This window comes from Schistosoma haematobium, chromosome 4 (assembly GCF_000699445.3).
Source record: "Schistosoma haematobium chromosome 4, whole genome shotgun sequence".
Lineage (NCBI taxonomy): Eukaryota > Metazoa > Platyhelminthes > Trematoda > Strigeidida > Schistosomatidae > Schistosoma > Schistosoma haematobium.
The window spans coordinates 38,681,176-38,705,218 of NC_067199.1; the positions used below are offsets into that span (position 1 = coordinate 38,681,176).

Below are 24,043 nucleotides of genomic sequence, written 5' to 3' on the forward strand. Positions count from 1 at the left end.
AACGCGCGTCCTGGATTTCACTGCTAGCCACCATCCATCTTTGCTTAAAAAGCTTTCAGATTGTTATTTCATTTGAGCTTTAGAGATAAACAAGTGACAATTCTAGAAAAGCATGACCATTTAAATAATCGTAATTGGAATATATCAAGCAGAACACCTTACTGAACCTTCAAATATTTACTAGAAAATAACAATAGTATACAAATGTGGAAAAAACTTATAATACCGATTATAAAATTGATCCTAAGACATCGAACCAACAAAATATGATGTAAACCAACTACACTACTTAGAAATATTGTAAGTAGCCACATTAAACTAGCTAAACAATTCACCTGATCTGAACAACTAAGCCACGAAGTAGATAACTAGTATAGCAATATACCTTTCACATCGAAAGAAAAACCAATGACTTTAAATATTTAATGAGGGAATAAGTTGATTCCCGATCGATAGAACAAGTTGTTAGTCAACAATAGAGAAATTCCAAGAACTTACTTATCTTTCAGGTGCTGACTAGAAGGACAATGAAAGCATTGGCTCATCATATGGAAAATGTAGTATTTTAATACTTTAAGAAGAGATGATAACCTATTGGATAAACTTACAACCAGCTTCTGTGTTACTTCTTTTTAGGTGACCACAGATTTTTTCCAACGTATACAAATGATAATTCTATAAATTGCAGAGTCAATGAAAGTCCTCATCATATATCAACTGGTTAATAAGAATGAAACTTATCGAAACAATACAATACATGCAGTAAAACTTGAGGTAAACAAGATAGGATATATATATATATATATATATATATATATATATATATATATATATATATATATATATATGACTATTATAGATATACAGATAAAATAGATTAATTAAAAGGTGTATAATTAGGTTTAACACATTAAAACTAACTTGTCATTTTGGGGAAATTCCCATTCAAACATACATGAAATGACTTTAGACCAGATGTTTTAATGCATTGTAGTTTACATCATGAAATAACCTTAGTAAGACAATGATTGAAAACCAGAAAGCACTATAGAGCTATTTTGAGGTAGTATAGAACACTTTAGCAATCCTCATTCATGACCCTATATGGAGTCGAACCCAGGACCTTCAAGCCTCACATAGATCGCTGAACTTCAATTATGGAGTCACCAACTAATTGTTTACATTTCTAACACGAATCAATTGGGAGTACTGTGTCTCTATCTTTTAATGCCATTAGTGGTTAACCGCCTCGCATGTGAAATGGTTGTTTTCTAGCATACCGAATCTCTGCAGGATTCAGATAAGTAATATTATAAATAACGATGTGTATTAGCACTCTATCCAATGTTCAATTTATTCAAAATCATCATGTCAAGCCATAGTAGTGATATCTACAAAGTAATACAACAGTTTATACTAAACAACTACTGTTGAAATAATTTTCAGGAATTTATTTCATCTGATTAAACTAAATTACCCATTAGCTCAGGTTTTTGAATTTAAAATACTTATAAGTGTGCAGCAAGCGACTGAAAAAGAATAGCTATGGTGAAGCGTAGATGACAAGTACTGTTCGAACTTACCATCGATCTGAATAACTATATATTCGCAGGGGCTGGTACCATGTCAAGCCCAGATAAGTTATTCTAGCTTCTGGACAGGCCAGTTTATTCATTCATTTCGAGTCACATTTTGACCTTGTTAATTACTTGCTTATTCACCCTGATTGTCTTTATATGATCGTGTGTGTGCGAATTGCTTGCCACCCTGTTGATGATATATATATATATGAAGAGAGAGAGTCACTCTTGGTTAAATCGAGTTGGCGGCTCACATCCCTTCTCCGGTCCGTTTCGCTTCACTCTCTCCTCCTCGCTTCATTTCCCTGATTGCCTGTTCAGATCAACGGTTGTGCGAAATATACATATTCAAACTTCAATCTCGTATTTAAATTATTTAATTCCGTTATTCACTAACACGATTTAAGTCGATGATTAATATATACGATGGTAGCTAGGATGTATAATATCATCATACCACTCTATATATTAAATTTTAGACAATTTTGACAGGCAAAACGAAGACAAGTAGTTGAGACAATGTGTAGTATAATTATATTACCAAGGCCAAGTATGTTTAACCAAGTGAGACTAACACTAATAATACAGATAATCCTTTATCCATTTTGAATTTAATCGAGTGAAATGAAAACAAATTTTATGATTCAATTAACAATTCTTATTTGTTCTTAAAAGTTTAAGAAAAGAAAATCTTCTTTTAAAACAACAACAAAAAAGAGACAAAACAAGAGAACTGATATTTCAGTTTATTGGAGAAACAAGAAAGTATAGAAAAAAGAATGTAGATATTTCTAATCCACCATTACAACTTGACATTTTAATAAAGTTTGAGTTAAACAAATAGTCTTTATTATACATTTACATGTAGTATGATCACATACCAATCATAAACACAATGTACAAACCTAACCTAGATATACATTGGTCCAAGTTGCTATTACCATACTATAACAGCATAATGAAATAGAATTTTTAAAACCAATGATATAAGTAATAAAAGTAGTAACATTATATTAATGATAGTAGAAAAGATTTGACATAGACAATAGTGATTCGAGAAAAACAAAACAATGAGTTTGGCGTCATAAGAAGTATAAGTATTTTAAGACAAAGAGTGAATATATGTGGGTTGCTATGAATGATTCTGAATCATATTATCCGGTTTGCAATGAGTGATTACGGTTATGGCACAGACATCAACACAGGCTGTTTGAACTTTTCAACGAGGTTCATTCCAACTATCTTGGGTTGATTACCCCTAAGACGAACATTATATGTAAAGGTGAGTGGCGTTTAGGGATATGTATAACACATGTTTTAAGCACCACAGTTGATGAAGAATCATTACCTCACTAATCAACCAACCATCTTTATATAATACTCTTCATCTAACCTGTGCATTGCTCAAGATTTCAGAACTACTGAGGACTAGGAAATACTCTCTCTACACAGGGTCTTTTTTATTTTCACTGATTCTTCAATCAATGTGAAATAAAGCTACCATTAAAATGAGCTAATTCCGAAAAAAAATTGTTTAAAAAAAAGGTCATACCGTTTCTAATGATGACCAGATTTAAAAGATAAATCTTCTAATAAGCGAAGTCACAATCGAAGGAATTAAGCACATATTAAAAAACGAGACACTTATCTACAAACATAGATACCAAGTGACGGTTGGATCTATATGACGGTAAGTTGACTTACTACAGCTAAGAAAATATAAACCATTTGACTATGATTTATTGGTTGAATAACATTTTACTACTCTAAAGGTCTTGTTGATAAATCTCTAGAGTAGAATGAAAAAAGCAAACTATCCAACGTTTTGTAAACAACGACAGTCGAACCTTTAATCAAAACTTCCACATAATAAATGCTTATTGGTCTTTTAACCATCAAATGGTTATTGAGAACGTTGATGAAATATGATAAATTTCAATTAAAATTCGAAAAAAAACGAAACATTACTACTATAACACGGAAACTAGTTAACTAACAGAGACAGGCAATATATATAAATATAAATGCTAACCGATTTTTGAAGCGAGAGAGGGAGAGATTTGAGCATGGAAGTATAGATAGACGCAAATACACACACACACACACACAAACCCACCACAAGTGCACATGATTGCATGTCAAGTTGGCATAAAAAAAACAACAGGGAATTATATAATGGTGAAAATAAGTCATTTTTTTAAAAGTAGAAAGCAGCGTAGGGGGATGGAGGGTAAAATCTATTAATAAAAGCTCCTAGCTACTGTTTTTTGTATGCGCACAAGATTGATTAAATGACAAAGGATTTAAATAGGAAAAGAACAATAAAAGAAAACATTCATAAATGATATTTTAAATAAAGACAAAAGTACTTATTAAATTACAGTTTATAATAATAATAATAATAATGATAAATTAAATTAAATGGTCAGAAATCTAACTGACTATAAAATAAATAACTATACAAGTTAAAATAGTTGAGGGTTGAATACTCAAGAAGTTTGACAATTTAATTTTAAACTGGCCAGTAGTTTAAATGATTCGATAATACATGTACTATGTTGAGATTACAGGTGGTTAGAAATAGTTTACAAGATCTACAAAACATGGATTTTATGCTAGTTGGGACTCGTCACAGCAAGATATATCTGTAATATTAAATGAATTGATTGACTGGATCGGAATCAGTAGTATTATAAGATAAGCAAGACAATGAGCATTACCAAGTGACCAACCAATGGCAAATATCTCAGATCCAAATGAGGTCTGTCAGTGCTTGAAAAGTTCAGTGGTAATGGCTTAAACTATGAAGCTATGTAACGCAGATTCAAATCCTATTGGGAGCGTCAGTTTCCTTAATATCGAAAGTACATTCTGTCGATGAGTGAAAACTAGCACGAAACCGCAGCCAACCAAGGTATCCTGACAACTACATTCAACCATCTAACAAGAAGCTCTACTAAACGGATGTTTTGCACCTACTTATTCCTCGACACAGTTGTAGTTAGGTAACTTTATGATTATTTTACACACTATGATTTTATATTTATTTGCATCAGTATTATTGTGAGACAAATCACAATCGGATATACAAAACCGTATAGATTTGTTACCATATAGTCATCATTTTGATCATTTCACATTCAATTAAATTAAAGATGATGTACTTTAAAAGCACAGAAGAAAAAGTGACTTTTATAAATTAAACTGCAGTCACACTCCAACGTTAAGTAGTATCATAAAGTAATTCGTATACACTTTTGAGATGTGTATTTTAGGACAAATACCTCCCTTATTTAAAGTCAATTCCATTTTGGCAATTTAATGACAACACAAAGTGATCAAGAAATAGTGTGATGTTATCAGCAAAATACATTACGAAGAACATTTCTGATTACACACTTATTTGTTAAAACATTCTCATACATGAAAATAATTAAAGGTCAAACTGGACAAATTGGAAGATTAAAAATAAACAAACAGCACAACAGGGAAAAATCAATATGAATTCCACCACACTGCGTAATACAATCAATATTATCAGGCTATGTTTAGTGTAAGTACAAATTGTTTTTGAAGATACAGAGGAAGGAGGTTGAACTTTCGTATGAATACGGCTTCAACAAATCTGAATATTTACCATCGACAACTTTTGTGCAAAACTGAGTTTATATTATTGTATGCGTTATTTAAACGGTGTGTTTGATAATAGAAGATGTTATGTTTGTCATCTGTTTATACTAGATGATTTGACCCGAATTATTTTTGTAGGCAGTTTGGTGAATTGACAGATAATCCCCATTTAAATGATGAATGTCCAGTTCAGCTATTCTAAAATCCAAATCAAGATTAAATCGCTCTCAATGTATATTTGTTCATACACAGACCTACATACAAAATTGGTAAACACAGTGGGATGTGTATATGGTGTAATCGTTTACATTCTGTGTTTGATTCTTGATAAAGTATGAAGATTGTGTTTTGAAAACTAATAACCTTTGCGAGATAACACTACCTACTGTTTTAATCAAAGAAAAATTTAACATTTTCTCTAATTAATTAACTATTAATTTATGTATACATTACTGATTGATTTCAAGAGACCTTTAATTTGCGTATGTTATCATGATAAAAGTATCTCACTAAGTATATAATGCATAAACATTATTATATAATAAAAACTAATTTACTATTTAACGATTTTGTAAAATAAAAACATGTATTTTTACTTTACTAAATCTTCGGTTTCTACGTAAATTAACTGAACTACAGAATGTATTCTATCGGATTCCGATTTATAGAGGCACTGATCTAGACACCGGATGCCCAGGTTTTGATCTTATTTAAGGTCGTGAGTACAGATTGTAGAGTAGCCTTAAAATAGGCTAAAAACAAATGATTAATGCTCTTCTATATGTTCATTGCTTATTAGAGAAATACCAAGTTTCACTTCCACTACATCTGTGGTTACATTTTACTTTGATCGAAAAGAGAAACATTAGTTCCAAACATTCATCTCAAACAATATTATTGATTAACCTATGGTTTGTATATAATAATACTCTACTTAGCATCAGAATGTAACTTGAATTTAAGTTACAAGAGTTAATTTTTCTTTTGAGCTTTCATAAGTTTATCGTTCAATAATCTGTAGAACGGAACAATCATGACGATGAAAGTAAAGTAACTAATCTTTACATTAATTACATAATTTATTTATCATGTACAGTAAGTAATTTACCGAAATTATTATTTAACAATTAATTCCTTTTCTAAATTGAAATAATGTTGATGGCGAGACCATAATTTATGGACGAAACAATCAAATTTAAGATAGATCTTGGATTTTGATGAGAAATCCATTCAATCATTTGGCTAAATACCATTTTAGTATTATAGTTTGTGATGAAAACATTAAATCTAATTTCTAACTTTAACATTCAACTGTAAATCCGAATTCTAATTCCTCACATTAATATATATATATATATATATATATATATATATATATATATATATATATATATAACACATTTAACCCTAGTAAGTAGGTGGATATTTCAAGATCATTTCAGCGTTGTTGAAAGGTTGTCCATAAATTATAGTCTCATCTTGTTGATATTAAAATGTGTTGTATTCGAACCAAATATTTAGAACAATCAATGGAAATATACATTATGAATCTTAGATCTTTTCTTTGTACACTAACTAAATATGATCTACTTTGATAAATTAATTGTCACTTGTTAAGTGTTAAGAATTAAACTCTTTCTGAAAAAGAACCTTAAACTAAGTTTTACGTCACAGTTGATATTCCATCAGAAACGAAGTCTACAAAATCTGAGGGTAATACATATGAACACTTTGAGGATTGTTTAAATAATAAACTTTTTCATTGTTTAAATTACACGAACTAAATTTGGAGCATTTTGTTGCTCTAAATATATAAATCAACTAAATCACTGATATGATCATTCAAGTTTATTGATGATTAAAATCTCACTTATTGTCATCAAAACTCTTGATTTTCTGTCATATTCTTTGTAAACAAACACAAAGATATCCATCGACATATACACATTTATACACAACTAGAACATTTAGGTAATCATACTACTTCAATAAAAAGAAAATTAATAGTATTATCGGGAAATAAAACTAGAATTGCAATAATAAAATCTTATCATAGATAACGAGAGTTTATGTTCAATGTTCAATATTATTGTCCAGTGATGTAAAGCGAGGAAGAAAAACAGTGAATGATAGCAACGAGAGAAAATTAAAAGGAAGAGAACTCAAAAAGGGAACAAAAACAATAAATAAATAAATAAATAAATAAATAAATATCAGATCTGATTTCAATGATCAAAATTAAAAATTGAAGTATTTTTGAACAAAAATAAAAAAAAACTGATTCGTTATACAATTCATTAAGATGAGGTTTATATAATCAATTGATATATCAGCCAGTGTATATTTTATGAAAAAGAAAAGCCATATTTTTGATGAAAAGTTGAATAAAATGTTTACTAGAATAGATAGATTATAGTTTAGCAGTGGAATTTATGATGTATGTTACACTTTATTTGGGATTTATTATTTGAATATACATGTCAAATCTTAATGATAATGGTTCACACTGAGATTCGGCCTTAGTCAGTCAGTTTTTGGTTCGAGCTCCAAATCCTTATCCATTGGACTAGATAACCAATAACTTGTTCAACAAGTATGATGTTTATATTATGACTAGTAAGGGTTTTGGTATATACAGACGAGAATAATGGATGGTAACTGTTGGGATTTATTTATGGACTAATATTATACATGTATTTTTATTGTATAATTGTTAAGTTACTAAACTACGTACATTCATATTCATCTTATTATAAGCTTCATTTTGACCTATAAACTATTATTATACAATTGACCATTCTTAAGTTATGCCAACTTAATGAATTACAGTTTCCCACAAACACAGCCACTTTTGGCTAGATCTTGTACAAATGTTCTTTTCTATTTTATGGTGTGATGTGATCTGTTTGGCTTGTATATAAACCCAGTATGCTTAAAATATATGTACCACATCGCGGGAGCTGAAATTTGCGTAATCGACTTAAACAAGCAGGGCTAGTCAGGAAGAAGGACCGATAAGGACTCTAGACTGTTTGTACGGGTTTATACGTCATTGGACACAAGGCTACAAGTTATAACAGGTTTCAATTTCCACATCAGTGCAATTCGGGACTGAATTATGGCAAAACATTTTCTAACCCTTTGTATATATACTCACTGTTTATACGATAAAACTATGAAATTGATGAGATAAGAATCGTTTCTGATTGATAATTTAAAAAGACGTTTAATATAATATTGAAAATATATACCTGAAGTATTATGTAAAAAGAATAAATGAAAATTCAAGAACTTGTTGTAAGACCTGGAGGTCCTTAGTCCGATTTCCCGTGAAGTCATGCAGATGGAAAGCTGAAGAGTCCCACACAAAGTTGAAATAGCTATCCACTGCTTCATGATTCTCAGTAGTTATCTAACTAAGACCAGTGTTTGATGTAAGCTATGAAATTAAATAGCTCTCTCAACTTCTACTCATGAAAAATTTCGAGTATATACAGGTTTCCTAAAGAAAATTTATTGAAACTGAATAACTAAATTAGTATTTTCATATTTTGGTATAAATAAATTATTTACTGGCATACAAATCTATTTATTTAACCATACTTTAATGAGTTTAATATTACAAATGTACAAAAACTAGTCATTTATGAACCTCCCGTTTTTTTCTTCTTCTTTAAATCAGTGACAACAATGACAAGAACAAACAGAAATATAGTTTTCAAAAGTTAAAATCAACAGATCTCATTGACATTTGATGTTTAGGATGCATGACACAGTTTAAGGTATTTCCTACACATACATATATGTACATACACACACACACACACTTGGACGTATAACGAAGAAAGAAACAACATCAAAGACTAAAGATTTTCTTCTTATTCAAAAGAATTTTTGTTTATTTCCATCTCTCTAACCCCACTCACCGAAATTTACGACAATATTCATAAGAATAGACAAGTATTATTCATTTATTTACAACTTTAGATGGTGATCATTAAAAAAAAACAAGGCATATTTATTATTTACTGTTATTAAATATAAAGAGATGATGATTGAGACTGACGTTCAGAGTTTATTTTGATACAACCAAAAAGAATTCTGTCCAAATTCAATTATCAAAATCATTAGTCTATCAATGAGAAATACCTTACGGAAACAAACAATTTGATGTACATAGTGACTGGTTGGAATCCAGAGGATTACAGAGTAATATAAATACTTTAACATAATCATAATGGTATTGTACCTATGTATGTGGAGCGTTATGATTAAATGCAAAGTGTGTTTAACAGATGTAACAGATGAATATTATAGATCAAGTTATTTTGCTTATTTAATTAGGCTGAAGTTATCTATTTATTTGTGTACTTGTGCCAATCGTGACGATGGATGATGATCGTACAATATCATGAATTGACTTAAATAATCTGAAGACCCAGTGTCCATCGTGAGGTACGAAGGTATTTGGATTAATTCTCTAGTTGGGTAATGCATGTGTATTATGTCTAATACTACGGTCAAACAGTTATGTAGAGTACACTGGTATTCAATGGTTGTCCAACTCGATTTAGTCCATTATGTGAAACTTTAAATTCAACAATCTACGCAACACCTTGTAATAGCAATAATCCAACAGGCGATTCAACATACAAGACAGGGGTGTACGAACGATTAGTGCATAAGTCATTCTGAATAAAAACCATGGAGCTTTATCAACGGAAAAAATCCATTTTTTGAATTTATCAGTACAAATGTTTCAATGAAGTAAGTTATATTGGTCAGTGTTCTAAGAATTTAGATTCTTACTTCAGTCACAATCGTAAATGGTTCGATCACAGTTAATACAGTTCAAATAGATCATAAAACAAGCGATAACCGTTGATTGTTAATAACCTTTACTGTTAAAAGTTACACGTCACAATAGGTGATCTAATCTCGAAATTTCTCAAACGATGGAAGCAATAATTGTTCAAGTAAAAAAAGAAACGCCCTGAGTTCTGAATTCCATAAAAAACCGGTTTAACCTCTTCTACTACTTTGACCAACTTCAGAACTAATCAGTGGACAATTTTACTCAACATAAAGTGCAACCTGATACGTCCAATAGATATATATCACAATTCCCCCATAATATTTACATCTTGGATGTATCTGGTTAATTTTCTGGTTTACCCTACCCTATATTAAATATCAGATGAATAATTCACTTCCGTCTACCACTAATTTAACCTTTTTTCTCTAATATTCCTTATCTAATTCATATCATTCATTTTAATAGCATAATTTCTTATCGAATATTTGATATGATTATTATTCGAAACTTTGATGAAATTGTATTGTCTGAGCTTAGAAAGCCAAAAATCATCTACTTGTACCATTGTCCGCCACCTATCATCTCAAAAAATATATTCGTTTTATTCTACTTCGATCATAATTATTCCGATTATTAATTTCACAATCTTGCTGAACTACATAGGCAATCTAATTTTACTTAAAATTCCAAAATGCATATGTTGTACATACTTTATTATTAAAAAAAAACTGCCTGAAGCTCTTTATTTTCTCGTCTTAATCGTCATTATTTTGAATAATGAGAATTTATTTGAAAAAGTTTTATTGTTCGCTTATAAATGATGTTTTTAACAGCAAATGGCACTACTAATTAGGCATAGTTTTAGGCACTTAACTGCTGGTAATCTAACCATAGAGACTACGTCCCCAAATGCCCTGGTACGGTTGAGGGTGGGGAGAGTCTGCTCTCCCTCTCGAGACGCTCTCATATGATCACGTGTATACAGCCAGTACCAGGAAGTCCTACTCACTGTCTTCTCGAGGTGGTGTTGTTTACGAAATTGAGAGGACGAAAAGCGAATGTCTGTCGCTTTAACCGGATTAGTGGATACGGAGAGTCCACCTAGAAGAGTTGGAAAACCCTGATACCAAACCAATGGTGCACATGGGCTCCAGCATTCTGAGGGAACAAATGGCGCATCAACCAATTGTTAATCACCGGCTACCATGGGACTACATTTCCTGACGTTGCTCCACTGTCTTGTGGGTGTGGCTTTCTAATAAAACCACTTACTTTGGTCTGGGCGACTGGGCAGTACCACAGCCCACACACAAATCAATTGACCTGTGTATTTATTTATTTATTTCAACACATAGATATTGGTACAAAGAGGCACCAAATACATATGCGCAACACAAATCTCATTCGATATGTGTGAGGGCTGTGATACTGCCCGGGTGCCCAAACCGAAGCAGGTGGTTTGCTTAGGGGCTACACCCGAAGCCTTCGACCTGAAGGTCTGATCCATAAGGCAGTGGAGCATCGTAAGGAGATGCAGTCCCATGGAAGCCGGTGACCAACAATTGGTTCATACGCCATTTGTTCCTTCAGGATACTGGAGCCCATGTGCACCATTGGTTTGGAATCCGGTTAAAGCGCCGGACATTCGCTTTTCGTCCTCGCATTTTCGTAAACAACACTCCCGCCACGAGAAGGCATTGAGTAGGACTTCCCTGGCAGAGGCTATATACGTGTGGCCATGTGAGAGCATTTCGAGAGGGAGAGCGGACTTTCCCCACTCTCGACCGTACCAGGGCATTGACCTGTGTGGCGTATATGTATTCGTTGCCCCTTTGTATCAATATTTGTGTTCAAATAAATAAATATAGAGACTACAACACCTCGAACATTCTCATCCAGAACTACAAAAATTCTTTATCATGTGATACAGACTTGGTTTTTTAAAAAAGGAATACACCTGTAGAATTGAAAAAAAAAACTGATATTCGTCAATTATTTCATGCGTTTTATTTTTTCAGTAAAAAAAGTTTCCCATTATAAGAGAAAAATAATATGCTTAAAGTCAATTGAAGTGTCTACTACTGACAATAATTTTTGAAATATTTCATGATAGAATAGTCAGTGGGATAGGAAAATATTGACAATATTTAGTTTAGTGAGAAAAATTCTACATTTTTAGTTGGTAGAATTCAATCAATGTTAAGGCCCAGACAGCATATTTGTGCACACTTTGTGGATTGCCTTGATATACCCAGTTTGTTGCAAGTTTTTTAATGAATAGACCATTTTCGACCAGAAGATTGGAAGCCACGATACAAATCTCATTGTATTTAGGAATTATCAGCTGGATGCACTTACATCTTAAACCCAATTAATAATGAATAATAAACATTATACTCATTGAATAATTGAATCGCTATCTAGAGTGGGTAGTTCAATGGATAAGGAGTTAGTGATCGAAACAAAAGATGACTGACCGGGTTGAAGTCCTAATGTGAACGTTGATACTGAAATATAGGCACATTCAATTGATGAGTCCTGAAAAGAAAGTAAAGCACATTCTAGTCTCTACTGCTCTAACCATAATACCTAACTTTATGATATGCGGTAGTGAAAGTAAACTACGGATTGGTCACTGAGCGTAGACAAACAGGTACTTAGTCTACCAACTATTAAATGTGATTTCCTTTCCTCATTAATTTCTATCGCGGACTCACTAAATATGACTTCTTGCAGCGGTATTGAATAAAGTATCATCTAGTGTTAACCTGGTTCTCTATTCTAGGTTGTGAATGCTAGATCTGACTAGTCTCATTATCGTAGTAACGTATTAGTGTAGAGAAAAATATTTTAAACCATACATGATATCACTTTACCAAAGCCATTCGATTAAACTGTGGTGTTATTGAAAATTTAATCGAAACACAATTGACAAGATCGGTTGTTTGTCTAATTCTTTCATGATTTAATTTTATACAACTGTATAGATAAAACAAAATAAAACATTACTTTCTACATTGATTTAAATAAGAAAAACAAACCAAACCAAACCGGATATTTAAATCAATATTTATCTGATTCCCATGACTAAAAAGGAAATAATTTTCTGCCAAATAATAATTACAACTAAGAGACAACATGGAAACTATTGACGTTTATTTCATCAGTATCATAAGTATTCATAACACTGATAACTAACACTTGATATATATATATATATATATAAACTAATATACAATAAGCTGATTAAATTATAAGTAGTATATATATGTACCATTCTATTTAATTAAATATTCAACTGTAAATTATAAAAATGAACTGTCAAAAAATTAAACAGATAAAAAAGCCGAAGGATAATAAGTTCCAACTTACCATTTTGGCATAATCTCCACTCATTCGAAATACATCAATAACCGTATCCAAACAGATATGTAATGATGGGATGGCTTGAGCACTGATAGGGATCAATGCACGAGGATACGTCTAAGTGAAAATAATGAATTTATTATTATTATTATTATTATTATTATTATTATTATTATTATTATTATTATTATTATTATTAATTTATTATTATTATTATTATTATTATTATTATTATTATTATTATTATTATTATTATTATTATTATTATTATTATTATTATTATTATTATTATTATTATTATTATTATTATTATTATTATTATTATTATTATTATTATTATTATTATTATTATTATTATTATTATTATTATTATTATTATTATTATTATTATTATTATTATTATTATTATTATTATTATTATTATTATTATTATTATTATTATTATTATTATTATTATTATTATTATTATTATTATTATTATTATTATTATTATTATTATTATTATTATTATTATTATTATTATTATTATTATTATTATTATTATTATTATTATTATTATTATTATTATTATTATTATTATTATTATTATTATTATTATTATTATTATTATTATTATTATTATTATTATTATTATTATTATTATTATTATTATTATTATTATTATTATTATTATTATTATTATTATTATTATTATTATTATTATTATTATTATTATTATTATTATTATTATTATTATTATTATTATTATTATTATTATTATTATTATTATTATTATTATTATTATTATTATTATTATTATTATTATTATTATTATTATTATTATTATTATTATTATTATTATTATTATTATTATTATTATTATTATTATTATTATTATTATTATTATTATTATTATTATTATTATTATTATTATTATTATTATTATTATTATTATTATTATTATTATTATTATTATTATTATTATTATTATTATTATTATTATTATTATTATTATTATTATTATTATTATTATTATTATTATTATTATTATTATTATTATTATTATTATTATTATTATTATTATTATTATTATTATTATTATTATTATTATTATTATTATTATTATTATTATTATTATTATTATTATTATTATTATTATTATTATTATTATTATTATTATTATTATTATTATTATTATTATTATTATTATTATTATTATTATTATTATTATTATTATTATTATTATTATTATTATTATTATTATAGGATTATAATATATAGAGAGAGTCATGCTAGTAGACAAAAATTTTAAAGAAACAGAAACCTACTACGTATGCATCATTGGGGTGACACAATGAAGACTTTTGTAGTGTAAAATTTTTTAATATTTCAATGACATTCACCTATTTATTGAAACTGTAAAATAGTGTATATACAATAAACATATATACACGCACAACTATACAACCGTGATAATCATAAGAAAAACTGCTTTTGTTGAAGTGCTTATGTTTATTTCCTTAAAAAGAAATATAATATAGGGAAGGACGAGTAGATAAGCAAACAGTAATTGATGAAAATAAGTACTACTCATCATCAACATAACTAGGTTTAAAAAAACTGAAGATAATAAAAGCTCATTATTGTTCTGTGCTTGGAGATAGGTGGTAGAAAACCTTATTTGACGTAGGTGTCGTGTTAGTTGCCATTCATTAGGAAAAAAAGGGTTTGGAATCCTAAGGAAATTGATTCACTTTATTTGGGATTCGAATCCGCGAGTGTTAAAAATAACACGAAAATTCTATCAAGTAGAGTTTACTCTACAGACTGGTTCAAACCATCTTAGCATGGAGCACGCGATGTCACTGTTCTCACATTTTTCGGAGTTGAAATAATCTAGAAACAAGGAGAAAATAAAGGGAAGTAGGAAAGTCATAGGTTTTTTTTGACATAAAAATAAAATAAACATTTACTTAGTGTCTACATTGTGTTCAATTGTTGTATATCATGCGTATTCAATGAAATGTGGTTTTTTTTTTTTGAAGATTTATTGAAAAGTGACTAGATGTGGATGGAGAGAAGGGATTATTGGGTTAGTAAACTATTGAGGTTTATAATTTAAAACGATGTTGTTTATTCAGAGATGGATAGTGGCTAGCAGTGGAATTCAGGACGCACGTTTCGTCCTATTTAGGACTCTCCAGTTGGATGTACCTGCATCGCAGAGTTGATGTTCACTTCTAGACTAGAACCCAATACTGTTCGTTCCAAATGCCATCGCACTATCCACCTAGCTACTGAGTCCAAATAGGACGAAACGTCCGTCCTGGATTCCACTGCTAGCCACTATCCATCTCTGAATAAACAACATCGTTTTAAATTATAAACCTCAATAGTTTACTAACCCAATAATCCCTTCTCTCCATCCACATCTAGTCACTTTTCAATAAATCTTCAAAAAACAAAAAACCACATTTCATTGAATAAGCATGATATACAACAATTGAACACAATGTAGACACTAAGTAAATGTTTATTTTATTTTTATGTCAAAAAAAACCTATGACTTTCCTACTTCCCTTTATTTTCTCCTTGTTTCTAGATTATTTCAACTCCGAAAAATGTGAGAACAGTAAGTACATGTGTGTATGTGTGTCTGATATGATACGTATTTTTCAGACTTTATTTCGTATTAAAACAACACAGGATATCTTTTTAGTTATGATATGTAATTAATTTTTAAAAAGTCGATTTTCTAAGAAAAAAAAAGGCGGCATGAGAACAGATATTACTGGATTTCGTGTACAATTGTAATGTCGTAATGTGCAGCCATATTCTTTTAGAATAAAATTTTAGATGATCACCCTAATTCGAGGACATATATAGAAGAAATTCTAAAGTTTTATTAAAGGTTGTGTTAGTGGGACTCTATGTCTGATATGACATGAGGTTAGGAAATATAAGCAATAGTATGCAGATAGAAGTGTAGTTTCAGTAGACGGAAGACGATAAACTAATGATGTAGCTAGTGATGAAGGGTTAATGACAACAAAATGAAATTGTAGATTCAGAAACGACAGTAGTGACTCAAACAGTCTACTAGTGTGTAAAGGATTTTTATTCCACGGCAGTAGAACTTCTAGTACAATATTTCTTCAAAAATCTAAAAGCAACTAATGACCTCGCTGATTTTTGAGCAAAACATATAAACCCGGTTAGATTAGCCATAAGCGAAGATGGCTGTGCTACATTTAAGATCTAATGTGCTTGTTTCTTTTTCTTACACACAATGACTGAATATATTATATACTTCAAATAATAATGATTACAATACTGAAGATGGTGATCAGTTGCATTATTTCGATCAACAAACACGATGACAAAGCGGAGAGTCTTCGGATCACTTTAACCAACAACGCTGTGATGTTTGGGACGCGGTTCGCTCTCTCCAAATGTAAAATGTTGCAAAGAGCAAGAACAAAGATTCGAGCAGAATAGCATGAATTCATTTCATTTCGTAGGTTCTCCTCAGCTGCTTACAACCTGTGATATTTAAAAATCATAATTACATAATGGGTTTAAATTGCTTACTGAATACTGTAAATATATACCTAATGTGAAAGAATATTCTACAACATTAATTGTGACAACAGTTCAAAAGTGGGTTAGAAACAATCGATTACATAATGAATAACATTGAAGGAATGTAGTGAGTAGAGTTCAGTTGAAAGATTATTAATTTGAAAGATGGTTGAAAAAAAAAATAAAATAGAGTCAATGATGTAATAAATGCAAAAGAGAAAAAAAATAAAATGAAATTTTATGGTGTAGTGAAGGAATATTTGTCACCAGGGCAAGGAAAGATTAACCACCGTCTCCTTTTGAATACATAGGTCAGGTTTTTGACGCCTGATGGCAATGGCTTCAGCAAACTTCAGAAGACTGGAGTTTGGCTGCTTACTAATCACCCTAAAGGATTGTAAGGTATCTACCTGATGTCCTGTATCAAGGAGATGTTTGGTGATTGCACTACTCAGAGTCTTTCTTTCCCTTATTCTAAGACTTTTCGGAACATGTTCAAAGAATCTAAGATATGCTCTCCTTTCAGTTCGGCCGATGTAGCTGCTTTGGCAGGTACACGTAAATTTATAAATACAGTTGGCGGTAACCTGAAAGGGTTGCTTGTCGATCTTTGATTGAGTTATTGAACATGTTGTTTTATAGAGAATTAAAAGTTTAGCAGCCGGATAAGTTCTGGCTAGAGCAGTGTTCAGTCTTCTGTTGATTATTTGTGCTATGTTATCACCTTCTTCTTATTGACCGTAGTTATTTCCACCTTGTTTTCTTTGGGCCTTTTATATTTGTCAATAAACTTTTGTGGATAAAAGTTGTCTTTTAGACATTTTTCTACGTTCATTATTTCTTCTTCCAGTTTGTCGGTGGTACATATCTTTTCTACCCTGTAAAATAGTGTTTTAACCAATGCTTTCTTGTAACTAATTGGACAAAAACTATTGAAATTCAGGTAGAGGCCATTCCAATTACTTTTTCTATAAACTGAACGTTGAACTGTCCCGTCTCCCTGCGTTTTATGGCAACATCAAGAAAGTGGAACATGTCGTTCTGTTCGTGCTCCATAGTGAAATGTATGTTAGTGTGAGCGTTATTGAAAAGTTTTAGCAGGCGGATTGCATGCTGTTTATTGTTACAGATAATAAATGTGTCGTCCACATATCTGGAGTATTCCGTTGTTTCACTAATTGCCTGTTTAAGTACCGTGTTTTGAAGATACCCCATAAAAATATCTGCCATAATTGGACCTAGTGGGCTTCCCATTGCTACGCCATCGATTTGGCGATATATGGTATTATTGAACTGGAATTGAACATCTGTTGTGCATATTAGTAGTAATTTTTCTGAATTCTGGGGCTGGTAAAGGTAGGAGACCATCATTCTGACAAATTATATCAATAGTTTCAAAAAGTAGTATATTGGTGAACAAGGATGTTACATCAAAAGAGACCATGAACTTGTCGGTAACATTCGTATGATTTAGTCTATCGGTAGATTTACCAAAAGTTCACAAACATGACGTTCCTCTTAGACCTATCCTATCAATGATCAACTCACCGTATCATAAAGTTGCACGCTGGCTAGTAGTAAAACTAGAACCGGTTCGTCGTAGATTATCAACATATACGCTAAGAGATTCATTCCAGTTTGCTGATAGACTAAATCATACGAATGTTACCGACAAGTTCATGGTCTCTTTTGATGTAACATCCTTGTTCACCAATATACTACTTTTTGAAACTATTGATATAATTTGTCAGAATGATGGTCTCCTACCTTTACCAGCCCCAGAATTCAGAAAAAATTACTACTAATATGCACAACAGATGTTCAATTCCAGTTCAATAATACCATATATCGCCAAATCGATGGCGTAGCAATGGGAAGCCCACTAGGTCCAATTATGGCAGATATTTTTATGGGGTATCTTCAAAACACGGTACTTAAACAGGCAATTAGTGAAACAACGGAATACTCCAGATATGTGGACGACACATTTATTATCTGTAACAATAAACAGCATGCAATCCGCCTGCTAAAACTTTTCAATAACGCTCACACTAACATACATTTCACTATGGAGCACGAACAGAACGACATGTTCCACTTTCTTGATGTTGCCATAAAACGCAGGGGAGACGGGACAGTTCAACGTTCAGTTTATAGAAAAAGTAATTGGAATGGCCTCTACCTGAATTTCAATAGTTTTTGTCCAATTAGTTACAAGAAAGCATTGGTTAAAACACTATTTTACAGGGTAGAAAAGATATGTACCACCGACAAACTGGAAGAAGAAATAATGAACGTAGAAAAATGTCTAAAAGACAACTTTTATCCACAAAAGTTTGTTAACAAATATAAAAAGCCCAGAGAAAACAAGGTGGAAATAACTACGGTCAATAAGAAGAAGGTGATAACATAGCACAAATAATCAACAGAAGACTGAACACTGCTCTAGCCAGAACTTATCCGGCTGCTAAACTCTTAACTCTCTATAAAACAACATGTTCAATAACCCAATCAAAGATCGACAAGCAACCCTTTCATGTTACCACCAACTGTATTTATAAATTTACGTGTACCTGCCAAAGCAGCTACATCGGCCGAACTGAAAGGAGAGCATATCTTAGATTCTTTGAACATGTTCCGAAAAGTCTTAGAATAAGGGAAAGAAAGACTCTGAGTAGTGCAATCACCAAACATCTCCTTGATACAGGACATCAGGTAGATACCTTACAATCCTTTAGGGTGATTAGTAAGCAGCCAAACTCCAGTCTTCTGAAGTTTGCTGAAGCCATTGCCATCAGACGTCAAAAACCTGACCTATGTATTCAAAAGGAGACGGTGGTTAATCTTTCCTTGCCCTGGTGACAAATATTCCTTCACTACACCATAAAATTTCATTTTATTTTTTTTCTCTTTTGCATTTATTACATCATTGACTCTATTTTATTTTTTTTTTCAACCATCTTTCAAATTAATAATCTTTCAACTGAACTCTACTCACTACATTCCTTCAATGTTATTCATTATGTAATCGATTGTTTCTAACCCACTTTTGAACTGTTGTCACAATTAATGTTGTAGAATATTCTTTCACATTAGGTATATATTTACAGTATTCAGTAAGCAATTTAAACCCATTATGTAATTATGATTTTTAAATATCACAGGTTGTAAGCAACTGAGGAGAACCTACGAAATGAAATGAATTCATGCTATTCTGCTCGAATCTTTGTTCTTGCTCTTTTCAAAATGATAAAGGGAGCTATGTATGTGTAAAATGTTGCCTTAGGATTGGCTTGACTCAGTGCGTGAACTGATAATAGGATGTGTAGGGGACGCTAGATCCCCAAAAATCACTTGGTAAACTTGTCATTTTTGCGATTTTATTACGGAAGTTTGAATTCCTCATTTTCGTTCAAAAAGCGCCCACTTTTTACCTTCGATTTGTGTCCTATCCAGAAGGTTCTTAAGTGTTATTGTTTCGTTCCCTCTTTTATTAAGCTATTTTGTGACGTTTTTCAGGGTCATTTTTAGATTGTATACATATGCATGGGTTGTGTGCTTTTCGTTCGTTCTTCTGGACTGCTTGTAGAATATATATATTTCGCGGCTGAATTTGGTCTTCTCCCTCTAGTTAGCAGGAAGTGGAGTAATTGGATGCATCTACCACATTATTTGTCATGAAAGTCTCGTCAGTCCTGATGGGTTGATATCTGATGAAATATCGGAACGGATTCAGAAGGCTCAGTTAACGTTCTTCAACTTACGTCACTTGCAGCATATGTGAGGTATCCTTATTCTTTACTTTACTGCCCGGCAATTCGCTTCATTCTACCATATGGTTGTGAAACATGGCCATTCAGAACAGAGGATATTCGTTAGTTACTAGTATTCGATCATAAGTGTCTTCGAAGCATTTTGTGTATATTTTGGGACCACGGGGTAAGCAATGTCTTGTTTGGGATTAGAGCTTTAGATAAGGATGAAAAACCGACTGATGAGGTAGTAAATCTTCATCAACTGAAATAGTTGGAACATGTGTTACGTATTCCTAGCCACCGCGTACTTCGATGCGCAGTGTTTTCTGTTGTAACGGCAAACTGGGATAAAGCTAGGGGCGGCCAAACCGAAACATGGCATCAGTCCATTAAGTCATTGACAATTGGACTTAGCCATGTTAGTAGAGGTAAATTATTTGGTTGGGGTTCGCGTGATCATTATAATCAATGGTTAGAGACTGTGAATGGCGTGGCTCAAAATCGTTTGCAATGATGTAGGTGCATCCATTCTTTATCTTCCTTCAGGGTCTAAGCTTTGGAATCCCTCATAATTTTTTTTGTTTCACTAATTTATATTTCTTTGAATAGTATTTTCGATGCTTATTATTTTATATTACTGACTTTTTGGTCCGTAATGTAGTCTGAGTTTCTTCAGAAATTTCTTCCGCTTTTCCTTCACGTTATGAGAAGACTACTAAATTAATCCATTCTCTTACTTTATTAATACAAAGTGGTCACATAGGCAGACATAATCAACACAGAGCCTGACAGACATGCACTGGCCCAGGCTACTATAACGCATTCGCACGAGATGAAAATAATGAAGGAGATCGAATTAATGTAGTAGCAACGATGAGGAGAAAGACTAAATTGTGAGAATATGGTTTGAGAAGACACATTGGAAAGATATGTGTGAGGGGATACTGGAATTCATACTCGAGAGGAAGATAAAGAGTGAAAGCGTTTGTGACACTACTAATGATTTTTGAGCCACATCACCCTAAATAGACACAAAAATCTTTATCATGGTGTGTAAATAGAAGCGCATTATTATAGAGATATGTTGACATAATTGAGAGATGAAAGACAACAAAATATTAGGGACAAGTAACAATCAACAAATGTTCACCGTTTATTTGATGATATGGCTCACGATCCATTGCAATGATACAGATACATTCACTTTCAGTTTTCTTTAAGATCTTGAATTTTTAAAATTATCTTATGTTTCTCTGTTTAACAAATTCTCTATGAATTGTAGCATCAAATCATCCATGTTTAATCTTTTCTATTAAAACTGATACTGCTACTACATTTACTACTCCGACACTGTCTTGATAGTTTTTTTCTCGCTGTGGTGATATAGTGTAGCAACTTGAACCGATAAACATATTTCACTGAGTCACATCCCATTAGCACAGAGGTAGTAACAGTGTTAGTGGTAACAGAAAAGATTAGACAATGGAGATATTGGCACATACATGACAGAAGATTTTAACAATTTAATTTGTGATAGGGTCGTTTATCAACTAAGATATCAACAAAATCCGATAATAAACAATAGATATTCATCAAAATGGCTTTGACTACTGATCAATAAATTTCCCTGTATGGATTTAACCTATTTAGAATTATGATATTCAACTTCTTTGAGTGTATAGAAAAGGGATTAAAAATGTACACTTTAATAAAGAATCAAACGTCTTTTAGGTGTATCAAGTTTGTAAATAAGGTTTCAATCAATTCCCATAGTATATGATAAATTATCTATGAATATTACCTGGAACAAATGGAATCATACAGTGAATAAGACAAATGCCAAAATCATTTCAATAAGAAAAAGATTTATTGATACACTTTTTTTTCATCCGAATTGGCGGCCTGCTTGAATATCTGGGCTACCTGTTCCTCCGATCTAGATATTTCATCAAGTTATCTGTTCTTTGTTTGTTTTAGCACATCATTATGTCTATTGTGCTCACAATCTATTCAGGCGCGTTAATGAAAAGTTTACAACCTTTCGCTATACGGGATACAGAACGGTACAATCAACGACATCATGGTGGCTGGCAATATGCATTGAAACGAATGAACATTAATCAAATGTGGATTACCGAACTCCTAACATCTAACTCGTCATCATTCAAAATTTATCGCCATAATCGATCAAGATATAAGAAAAGGAAACTTGTTGAAACACTTTATGCTGAGAATTCTATGTTGTACCAAAAATATAATGTTGAATAAAGCTTCTAATAATAATAATAATGTACGCACACATATACACGCACATACATGTGTATGTATAAACAAGTCTTTGAAAAAAAATAAACCCCACTCACTTGCCAAACAATAATCTCTGCGAGTACAGGTTGAGCAATGAATAATGAATGTATAAATGTACAAATTGTAATACGTATTTCACGAAGAATACTAATTTCTGATTCAAGTTTCTAAATGATAAAAGAAAGGGTAGTAAGAAAAATAGACAAGTAAATATACTGTAAATCAGAATAACAAATAAACAATTATAAGTATTCAACTTATTTATTATTTATTTAAACACATAAAGATTAGCACAAGGAGACACCAAACATATAATCCTCCGTGTCCACCAACCCGGTTAAAGCGGAAGACATTCGTTTTTTGTCCTCTCAATTTCGTAGAGAACACCGCCTCGAGAAGACAGTGAGTAGGACTTCTCGGGTAGTGGTTGTATATGCATGGCCATGTGAGAACACTTAATGACCATACTGTACAACACCAATGCGTATATATATATAGATGAGAGTTGCTGGTGCACACTTTATAATGATAGCCTAGTAAAATATAGAAACGTAATACAAATAAGTCATTGATCTATATTTGCTGTGTTTCTGATTGGCTAAAACGGATCAACAGACTAACGTCATTCGAAAGTATAGTTGAGCATTATTCCAAGTATCAATTAAGTGACTTCTTAAAACACAATATAGACAAGAAATGAGTAGCTTATTATTATTTCTATAACGCTGACAGAATAATTTAATTTGAAAATATCCTATTAATAGTACTACTACTTCTATTAGTTAACCATATTATTGAGCAAAGAATATAAATTGTTTAAAAATGTTGGTGGAGTTTCATTTTCTAAGCTGGATGGTATGATCATGGAACTTCGGTTGCTCTTCTGAACGATATCACCATTACAAGCTTCAGGTAGAAATGCAGTATTCGAATTTCTTCATATATGATAAACAACTTTTCCTGTTAACCTCAATCTTAAATGGTTATTGTAGATCTTTCATCTTTCATTGTTTGCATCTTTATTTTGA

The 24,043-nt window shown here is 31.2% G+C and overlaps 1 protein-coding gene across 2 annotated transcripts in view; it reads right to left on the reverse strand.

Annotated features, from left to right (window-relative positions):
- Positions 1-24,043, reverse strand: part of MS3_00008022 (uncharacterized protein) — a 107,696-nt gene that overhangs the window by 15,138 nt on the left and 68,515 nt on the right. For both annotated transcript variants that reach the window (XM_051216360.1, XM_051216359.1), the window contains 2 exons: positions 23,072-23,182; positions 13,399-13,509 (listed from right to left, as the gene is read on the reverse strand). In XM_051216360.1, the coding sequence (XP_051066939.1) occupies positions 13,399-13,509; positions 23,072-23,182 (222 nt within the window). The remainder of the gene's footprint in view (positions 1-13,398; positions 13,510-23,071; positions 23,183-24,043) is intronic.